Source organism: Pseudoliparis swirei, chromosome 6 (assembly GCF_029220125.1).
Source record: "Pseudoliparis swirei isolate HS2019 ecotype Mariana Trench chromosome 6, NWPU_hadal_v1, whole genome shotgun sequence".
Classification (NCBI taxonomy): Eukaryota; Metazoa; Chordata; class Actinopteri; order Perciformes; family Liparidae; genus Pseudoliparis; species Pseudoliparis swirei.
Window position 1 is genome coordinate 13068536 of NC_079393.1, and position 10209 is coordinate 13078744.

The 10209-nt window shown below is 38.2% G+C and overlaps 2 protein-coding genes across 4 annotated transcripts; one reads left to right on the forward strand and one right to left on the reverse strand.

Moving 5' to 3' along the window:
• Positions 1–48: 48 nt before the first annotated feature.
• pstpip1a (proline-serine-threonine phosphatase interacting protein 1a) lies at positions 49–6560 on the forward strand. 3 transcript variants are annotated; one of them, XM_056417801.1, is made up of 15 exons: positions 49–134; positions 1026–1126; positions 1223–1297; positions 1429–1463; positions 1555–1661; positions 1792–1854; positions 2288–2392; positions 3196–3241; positions 3329–3408; positions 3883–3981; positions 4074–4170; positions 4383–4467; positions 4569–4645; positions 5198–5295; positions 5386–6560. In XM_056417801.1, exons 1-15 carry the CDS (start codon positions 105–107, stop codon positions 5515–5517), a joined length of 1230 nt encoding a protein of 409 aa, XP_056273776.1. In that variant the 5' UTR covers positions 49–104; the 3' UTR covers positions 5518–6560. The 3 variants fall into 3 exon arrangements, with proteins under 3 accessions (XP_056273776.1, XP_056273778.1, XP_056273777.1); XM_056417803.1 differs by lacking the exons at positions 1026–1126; positions 1223–1297 and having other exon boundaries at positions 56–134; XM_056417802.1 differs by lacking the exon at positions 49–134 and having other exon boundaries at positions 1052–1301.
• On the reverse strand, positions 6365–9955 carry tspan3a (tetraspanin 3a). Its single transcript, XM_056417808.1, has 7 exons — positions 9813–9955; positions 8763–8954; positions 8346–8420; positions 8032–8133; positions 7745–7897; positions 7539–7622; positions 6365–7094 (listed from the first exon to the last, which is right to left on the reverse strand). The coding sequence occupies exons 1-7, from the start codon at positions 9873–9875 to the stop codon at positions 7002–7004; spliced, it is 762 nt and encodes a 253-aa protein (XP_056273783.1). The 5' UTR covers positions 9876–9955; the 3' UTR covers positions 6365–7001.
• Between the last annotated feature and the right edge of the window lie 254 nt (positions 9956–10209).

The window sequence follows — 10209 nt, forward strand, 5'->3', positions numbered from 1 at the left end:
GTTCCACTTGCATCAAGCAACAGCCTGTTACACTGCTGAGCATTACAAAGTGACTTCAAGCTCAGTGGATTCTCCAACAGGGACGACTTTGAACCACCGACGAGATGTCATTACGATTTAAAGACGCCTTTTGGGTGAGTTAGTGTGATGCTACTAATCTAAACTTTATGTGGTGTTGTTTCATCTTATTACTGAGCTGTGAGGTCAGTGGTGTATTCAGTGTGTTCACTGGTGTTTTAAGGTCACTTCTAACTCAAATCAAGTGTGTCGCACAAACTAAAGAGCTGTTTATCTGTACACTTTTTTAAAATAGTGCTATGGCGGTAACTGTATGGGTTCTGAAGAGGTATTATGGGTTTCCTGATAATAGGGCTAAATTCATCTATCTTTTGTCCCTTTTCAGAACTGTACAGAGCACCTGTTAACAGACCAGAAATCTCTTTTATCATAGCTGTAAGCATCAGGAACTAGTCAGTCAGAAACAACAGTCAATCTTAAGCTTCAGTTCAAACTGTGAAGTTATGTGCTTCCCTTTTCCTCTTGATTATCATCCTGCTATCAGTAACCTAATGTCAAATGTAACCAGCTGCAATAAAAATGATCATCAGACATTTGTACACCAGTAATTGTACTTCCACATTTAAAGTTCAGCAAAGTAAGAATACTTTTTCATGAGCAGGGGTTCACCCACTGGGTTTCTTTCCATTCAGAGCTCAGCAACAGCATTTTACAATTTCCGTTATTGATGAGAAACCACCACAATACCTCAGTCAAGTCAAACTTGCTGTTGAATATCAATTAAATCATCAGCTATTGGTTAAAGGTGATCATTTGGGACTCTTAAACACTGAGCAATAAAGAAACGGTAATATTTTATTTCCAATGGACACAAAAAACATTTTGTTAAAAAGCATATATTTAGACTTTTATTTTTAAATCTTTCATTTTGTATTAAAACTGGGATGTGAATATTCGACCTTATCACTGACAATATGAGTATTATAGTTGGGTATTTATGGTTCCAGGGAGTGGACTTCATCAGTAATACTGGATATGAGACGATCAGTTTGAGACTTAATGATGGTCGACGGACATGCAAAGACATGGAGGAGCTCTTGAAAATGAGGTGGGCTCACACATTTCTGATGAATTATACTTGATGAATCATTGAGGTGATCTCAGTATGATGTGGTAAAGCTCTGGTGTGGTAATGTCTATTTAGGGCATCAGCAGAGGAGAAATATGGTAAAGAACTAGTCACAATTGCACGCAAGGCCGGCGGTTTATATGAGACCTGGTAGGTATGTGCGTGTATTGCCTTCATCAATGTCTAAGTCTGCCTTTATACAATTGTTCTGCACCATATTAACTATTTATTGCATTAAAAGATGCATGACATTTAGGTCATTATTAATTTTGTTTTCACAGCACTTTGAGAACATCTTTTGATGAAATGAAAACACGTAAGCACAGGACATATTTCCCGCATTGCACAGTTCATACATGTCTCAGTCAGCTCTGAGTTTTTACCCCGTATGTTTTGGTGTTTTTCAGAACTTGAAAACGTAGGAAACTTTCACATTCAGCTGTCTACGTCGCTGAAGGAGGAGGCGAAGAGAATGGAGCAGTTCAGAGAGCGACAGAAAGAACAAAGAAAAAAGGTACCAACGAAATGCTTTTTTTCTTTCTGATTTGCACAGAGGAAATCTAAAAAGAGTTCCCTCACACTCCGAGTAGTTTTCAGATGACATTGATGTTTTTTTGAGTAATATTCTGTTCCTCACTTCTTAGTCTGACGTCATCATGGAGAAGGTCCAGAAGACGAAAGTCTCTCTCTTCAGGAAAACAATCGACGTAAGGCCAACAATTCACATTATCACGATACTCTAAGATTAGACCTCATGTGTGTCGAGAGCCGCATGCATCATCTTAGTTTTAGTGCAAGACAAGTGCATTCTGAAAAGACGTCTGCAGAAAAGTATTGTCGTCTATATTTAAAGATGTACATAAGAGGAAAATGGTTTCGCAAAATAGGTCAATGTCATTCAATCGTAACCCACTGTTGTGAGTTCAGATCGTGCTTACACGTCTGTCCAATCAGAAAGAAGTGAGGTTTTTCTTGCTGCACATTATGTTCTTTCATGGACATGGCATGTCTTTCTTGACTGAACTTGCCCCCTCCACCCTCCCCTCCTGCGCTTCCTGTTGAGGGTTCATAAAGCAATGTGCTGATGAACAAAGCATGGGTGTAACAGTTTCATATGGTTTCTGTTCTGTTTCCCTCTAGTCTAAAAGATCCTATGAGCAGCGCTGCAGGGAGGCAGAGGAGACAGAGCAAACTGCCGAGAAGACGGCCAGCGCTTCCACAGCTACTCCCAAACAGATTGAGAAGGTGCATCTGTGCTGTAGTATATGACTCATTAACGGTCCAGTGCAGAAATTACTTTCTTAAAGGATCAGTGCTGTTTTTTCACTGAGATATAAATTCAAGCAATGTATTTACAATTTGAAGATCAGACATGTTTTAAGATATTTGAACCTACACGGTTTAGAATAATAATCTGTTTCTGATATTGTTTCCTGTTACCTTCCATTACATCTACTCTTCTATTCTTGAAAAATCCAGAATCTATGAATATGCAAATATTGTTTATTTCAATAATTCAACTACTGTACACAAGATGTCTCTGATTTATGTCAGTCTTTCGTTTTTTGTTATTGTTGAACACTGTTAACATTTAAGAATTTGTGTCAATGTAAAATGTTTGTTAGTCTCAAGACAAGAAAGATTTTCTCTATCATAACTGTCATTGGTATTTGAGAGTCTATGGGCACCTCACGAACAATGCGTGGTATTAACGAATAGTAAATGTAGGTATATTTTGAATCGTTTTTACCATGAACAAGAATGTATATTTCAAATGAATTGCAACATGAGATAGTTTCTCAATCAGCACTGACAGTTATTACACAGTTACTCCACAACACTGACAGATTGGGAAATTCAATTATCTCTGACCTTGCATTTCTTATTTAATATAATCATGTATGAGCTGTGAGTTCCTGTTCTGATTTAGAACATCGCTTTTAAAGATTATTCCAAAGCACCTATACGCAATGAACTTTTATTGAAAAAACTACAGGTTTATAGATATAAAGTCAGTGTGTAATTTTGTATTATTTAAATTTTTTCAGATGAACAACAAATCTAAACAGTGCAGAGAAGCCACTGTGGAGGCTGGTAAGGGCAGATCATAGCAGCAAGATACTGTAGTTTCTTCATTTCATTTTTTAATTTTCTTTAATTAATCCTTGAACTTGTCTTTAGAGAAACAGTACATGTTAAACACTGACCAGCTTGAAAAGACTCATAAAGAGTGGGAATCAACACACATCAACACATGTGAGGTAAAGTATAACACTGGGACTTTCTCCTCTCACGTCTGTATTTCTCCTCTCACTGAATGTATCAAGCATGCAAATTACAGCATAATGCATTTCAAAATGTACAGACTTAGACCAAGAGCGACAATACCAGAGGCCCGTTTTGTCAAAATGTGGATGTACGATACTTCCTTTTAGCAGACTAGGAAATGACTCATTAATCTGCTAAATTGTTTCCAGGCAACAAAGCCTGGATGTGATACCATCCACAAAGCTTAGGCAGCCATGAAACTACATTATTCATCCCTATGTAAAAAGGTGAATTGACAGGGGCAGTTGGAAACACAGGACACACAAGAAACCAGGAAAAAGAACAGGAGATAAAGTTATAATATATTCCAGAAGTGTACATATTGTACTGTATAGTGTTGTACATGTGCAGTGCTTCAATGTTTTCTAGATATATTTATAACGTTTTCGAATCATTTTGTTTTGCAGACATTTCAGCAGCAGGAAGAGGACCGCCTCAGCGTCCTAAGGAATGCTTTGTGGGTGCACTGTAACCAGTTATCAATGCAGAGTGTTAGAGATGATGAGGTGTGTGCAGCAGTTCTCATACATCTGTATGGGCAAACCCTTCCAATAGACTGGAATTTATTCAAAATTCGCTGTGTAAACGACTCTTTCAGTGTTACGAGGATGTGAGGACAACACTGGAAAATTGTGACATCATCGCGGACATTAACAGCTTTGTGGAGACAAAAAGCACCAGCTCGACCCCCTCAGGTCAGCAACCGCTCTGTGGCTTTTTTTTCATATTTTGATTTGAATATGTTCTACTGTGGAAATTGTAATCTTATCTCCCAGCTGCTGCTAAAACATACAACACAATGTTTGACTTCTTTGGAAACAGGTGATTGATTGTGTGTAGTAACTAGTCATCACCCCTGAAGCATTCATTATTTTTATTTACTGAATTTCAATGGTTCTTCAAACAGCTCCAATTGAATTCCAAAGTTTCTATGAGAAGGATTCTGCAGAGGACAGAAATGGCAGCACTGGATTTGTAGGAGTGATGAAAAGGTCAGAATAACACAATGTAAAATGGATGATGCCAATGATTATTATGTCATGATTTTTTTGTTGTTGTGCATTTCTTGTTGAATTCTTTCTCCAATTTATAGGTTTTCAAATCTTCTGCAGTCAAACTGTTCCAATGGATCCAAATTGAGTATCAATGAACTAGTTGCACAACCTACTGGTATAGTACCAACGTCATTTAGTCAGTAACACTGCATTTCCAAAATTATGACAGAGTCTTACAACACGAGGTGTGGAGCAACCATAGGTTACATACTGTAATTATTGTTTCTTTACACCAGTGATTCACAACGTGGTGTCCTTGCACAAAAGGGGGAACTTCAGCCGTTATGTGGGCTTATGCGGAAACATTGTGTAATGCTAATTAGAACAAAACATTAAGTTAATATTTAGAAAAGAAATAAAAGTACATAGATCCACCTTTCTTATAAACACAAATATGATTTTTAAATGTATGTAAAGAGTGAAGAATATTTAATTTGTTGTGCGTGAAACGACAGTGTCCACCTTTACATATTAAACAAATTACACTTTGGTTAAAGTAAAAATGAAGATATTTGATGTGTGAGAGGTGGTGGTGATGAAGGGATGAATGAGATCACCTGACAGGTCGTATTATCAGCTTAGTCGCTAGTTTTGGAAGTTGAAAATTACGAGTTCACACAGTAAATAAACCAGTGCTGATTATGTCTGAATCCTGTCAACTCTTCAGCAGGAACATCCGACGGAGTTTATGCTTCCATGACTGAATGTCCCGGGTTGCAGACGAGAAGTGAGGGTTACAAGGTTGTTTACAACTATGCGGCACAGGTCAGTTTCCACATGAGACGCATTCAAATGTTCTAATTCTCGTTCATTTCAAGTGGTGACTGTTGACCGAACGCGTCTGTTCTTGTTCAGGGAAATGATGAGCTCTCTGTGTCGGTCGGGGATGCAGTGGTTGTCATAGATCAAGGTGAGGATGGCTGGTGGACGGTGAAAAGAAATGGCCTCACTGGATTGGTCCCGGGCTCTTACCTTGCCAAAGAATGAGTTTACCTGACAGTCCCTCATGTCATATTTTGTTCTGGCCTCGTCATTTCAAATTGTCTTATATTCAAGCTTATTTGTCTTACATAATTGTGTTCGGACGCATCATTAAACTCTCTTTGAGTATGTTTTTAAAATGGGACATGTCACATGCTAGCACGAGCCAGTTTGGACATATGTATTGGTATGACACATGTTCATGTTGCTTGGCCTTTATTGCTGGTGTGCTGAGTGCCCCTCATACCAATGACAGCTGGGAGATTAACTGATCTGTTGCACAAGGTCGCTGCACTAAGTTTATTCAGATTCTGTGGCACACTTGTATATCTGCAGTCTAAATTATGAAGCAGAGTGCTTTATTTCTGTTGTTGACCTGTATATTATGTATACGAGTAGTTGTTTTTTTAATCTATTTTTTCTTAATGTTTCTATCAGAAGAATTAAACAAAGTAGCTGAAACGCAACCAGTTACTATTCTTGGGTCTTATGGTTGAGCAGTCTGCTCCCCCTGGTTTAAACGGATCTGGTTACTGAGCAACGGGGGGAGACGACTATATCTCATGATTCCAGTAAGAGCTGATATATAATATGCTTGTGTTACATATTGAGCTCAGGGTAACTTTGAAACCACAACAAGATACAAGGCCTATAAGATTAGACACAGACCAACGCATTTGACTACATATGTAAACCTGTTACACCCCTCCCTCATGAGAAACTCCTGAATTTTGTTGACCTGTGAATATGAACTTCCGTCAAGCAGAAAGAAAATAAAAACAGTTTGGGAAGCAATATCATCTCTTTGTAAAGAATTGTCAGAGAGAGAAAAAACAATAAATTAGAAAACACACTCATTTAATTCCCCACCTTTTATTTACATTATTGAGTCTTGCTATTGGAACACATCAGCAAATCAAATTCTTAAACTACCAGGACTGGAGTGCTGAGCCAAAAACAAACAAAACAGCTATAGGACAAAGTCTAACTTGAGTTATGAATACATTACTACTTGAAAAACCCCACACACGGAAGAGGATTATAGAGATTGATTCTTTAAAAAAAACATCAGATTAGCCAACGCCAGTTAAGTTACACATTGTACATGCAATAACTTGTCATTATCTTGGGCTGTGGTGTCCACTGTTTCTTGACAGAATACTGCTGCTGAAAGGTTTAAACCAAAACGGAGCTGTAATAGTCATACGAGTAGAATAGTAGTAGCAGTGAAGGTACATTTAATTTTATTCAAATGTCATGCAAGTATAGCACAGATTTAAATATATATATATGTTTTACACCCCCATGCCATCCTCAGCATCAGAATGTTTTCTACATCTCGTTTGCATTGACCATTTAAGAATTTGGTCTATAGCTTTAATTTTTGGAAAAACAGGTACAATATAGAACTTTAGTGTGGTTGTTGTTTAAGGTTAGTGTGGTAATATATTGTGTTCATGCTCTCTCCAATGTGAGAAATGTATTCTCCTTTATGCATAGGTGGCTCCTGTAATAAGAAGCTCATAGGCAGGATCTCTGGCTCTGCGGCACAGAACGATGCACGCACACAACATCCCCAGCATCTAGAAGAAAGAGACAGAGACCTTATTCGTCTTTTGGAATACTTGTTAGTTAGTTACAACACTTCAGAAATGTTTGTGGAGTTTCGCTGTAGATGTGTAACCCGCGATATAGTGGTGCAGGTTTGAAGTATTTTTGGAGGCCAACCCAGATGTTAACGTTACAGTGGTTCCCCGGTAAAAAAACTAATAGGATTTTGCATTATTGCAGAAAATAAACTCTGTGCCAAACACAAACAAATTTACACAAAGTGTAAATATTGGGTGTCATATGCCAGACTATTTGTTAGCCGAGAGCAGTGCTAGGCTAAGCTAAATGCTAAGCTAAGTCAATCGTACTATACATTTAGAGTAAATGTGGCAACGGTCCAGTTAAGAAAGATAATACAGGTTGTACAGAAAACAGATTATGTCATACAAAACAAGGTATATTCATTAGTTACATACCTGCATTACAGCAAATGTCAGTGCAGTCCAAATGACATACATCATGATCTCCTCCAACTTCTTCACAACCAGAGCTTCACAACCCTACACACACACACACACACACACAATGTGTTAAAACTGTAATGAGTCACTTCTGTTTAAAAATAAACTAAAAAGAAGAGGTGTTTGGTGTAGAAACATGACACACTGAGAGGCTGTTTTACTTCTTGGTAGAGATCTTCAGGATGAGTGAGGGACCCCGTGCAGCTTCCAAAGTTTGTTTTGCAACAGCTGATGGGTACGCTGTTGTTTTTGGATTCTTCATACCAGTGTGTATTCCGCCAGTCTGAGTAATTGTGGATCCCACAACACAGAAGCTGGAAGAAGGAAAACCATGACACTTTATTATTTTCGACCACTTGCTCAGTAAAGAAAAGTCAAACAAATACGGAAAGCAAACAATATCATTATTTTATCTGTTTTACAGTGAAGACATTACTTCAGTCCTCACCTGTCTCTGAATGTAGTCAATGGCACGGCTCTGGGCATTGCTGTTGGTGCCATTGTACTCATCATACACTTTCTTGATAGAAACATTTACTTCTTTTTCAACCTGCCGATGGTTAAAAAGTGGGAGACTTAAGAATTGACAACATGTTGAATGGTAAAAAGAACCACACGATTGCGAGCACAAGGAGATTAGACTCGGTTATCTAGGGTTGACAGATTCAGTGATTTAAAAGATCTGCAGGATTACCAGTTAAGCAACAAATAAAGCCAAGAAAAACAAACACAAACATGGAGGCTTATATTTTACTTTCTCACCTTTGCTCTGTAAACATATCCGAGAACCACCACAGCCACTTCTGAGATGAAAACCAGCAAGAGAATGGCGACAAACTGTGGATCCAATTTCAAGATTTAAGATGCAGACAACAGATACGTGCATGCATATACGTAAATGTGGAATGTCAGACACTTTGTGATGTTCAAGGGAGAAAGAATAACACCAAATGTGAGAAAATGCTTGAAATAGATGAATATTGTGCAATTATTTAAAATCTTCAGTAACTTTGAAAGTAAAATGACTACATGCTTTGGTCAAATTCAATATGCTAATGTCCTGTTCTAATGCATCTTGAAATCCCAATGTTCTCTTCATAATGTTTCATAGTTCAACTGATATAATTTACGACACAAAGGCTCATCTTTTGTGCCAAACTTATAAACTGGTTCACTGACCGTTTTAAGACCACAGGAGCTCTCTCTCACTGTAGCACAGCATCCAATGAGCCCAATAATGAAAAGGAGGGCTCCAACTGCAATAATGGTCACTGCTGGAATGAATGTGTACACATCCTCAAAGAAGTGATCGTAGTCATCAAATGTAATGAAGACATAAGCTCCAACATAGCACAAGATACCAGCAGCAGCCTGAGGGTGACACAAAAAACTTCATTTTAATATTTCACTCAAGCCTAAACGGAAAGCAAATACACTGTACACCATCACATCAACATATTGCAATATGGTATAAAAGAGGGTGTGTCTAAATTGTCATAAACAGTGGTGGAAGCAGGATTCCTATATTTAACTTCAGTCAAGAAAGCAGTACCACAGTGGAATAATACTCTGTGGCAAGTAAAAGCCATGCATTCAAAATCTTACCCAGGTAAAAGTACAAAAGTAATAGCATCAAAATAGCACCAAAAGTAAAAAATACTAATTATGCATAATGGTCCATTTCAGAATCCCATATATTATTTTACGGGATTAAATTTAATGTTAGTGATGTGATCATCACTAACATTAAGGTAGAGCTCACTTTAACTACTTTATATAATAATCGGTCGCTTAACCTATAATAATACCTTGTGCTTTATTAGTTGCTCTACATTCCTTATGAATAATCTAATTCTGCAAAGTAACTAGTAACTAAGGCAATCAAATAAAAGTAGTAACAAGTAGCTTGAAATGGAAAGAGTCATGTAAAGTTCAAGTACCTACATATTGTAGGAGAGTACAGTAAACGTAACGTTACAGATACATTCCACCACTGACGAAATGCCACGAAATGCAAAGTGTTGAATTTAAAAAGGAAATGTTAGCTGTAAATCAATAAAAGTTAAACTCAAAAACATATGATGTGATGCGTTTCCTCCTGCCTTCGCAAACGTATCCCTCCCTGGGTAAACAAAGGTCGCAGCTGACTGAACGCACAGCTAACGCAGCTACACACTGCTAGCTAGTGACGCACGTTTCAAACCGGCCATTAACAACCTCCAAACTTACCCAAAATATCAGGTTCAGAAAAACCAGGACCGTCTTTGAGGACGTGATGCCACACTGGCCCATCTTCAACGCGGGGGGTTAACGCTGCCGGTTATGTGGTGTAAAGTATTGCAGGTTTCTCTGCAGACATCCAACCCTCATCCCAGCGCTGTGTCACTGGTGACGCAGCGCAGCGACGCAGCGCACCAGAGGAACAACACCACACGTCCGACAGGACCAGTCGCTTCACCCTCCCCGACATGTGGAGAATATTATTTACATGGTTCCCAGAATACGATGCTTGTGTTATGTTTATGGCAACGATTAGCATAGGCTATATAATACACTTTATATAAATAGCGATACATTAGCGACTTCTGTGACATCTAGTGGTGCAAAATATAATTCTACTTTTACC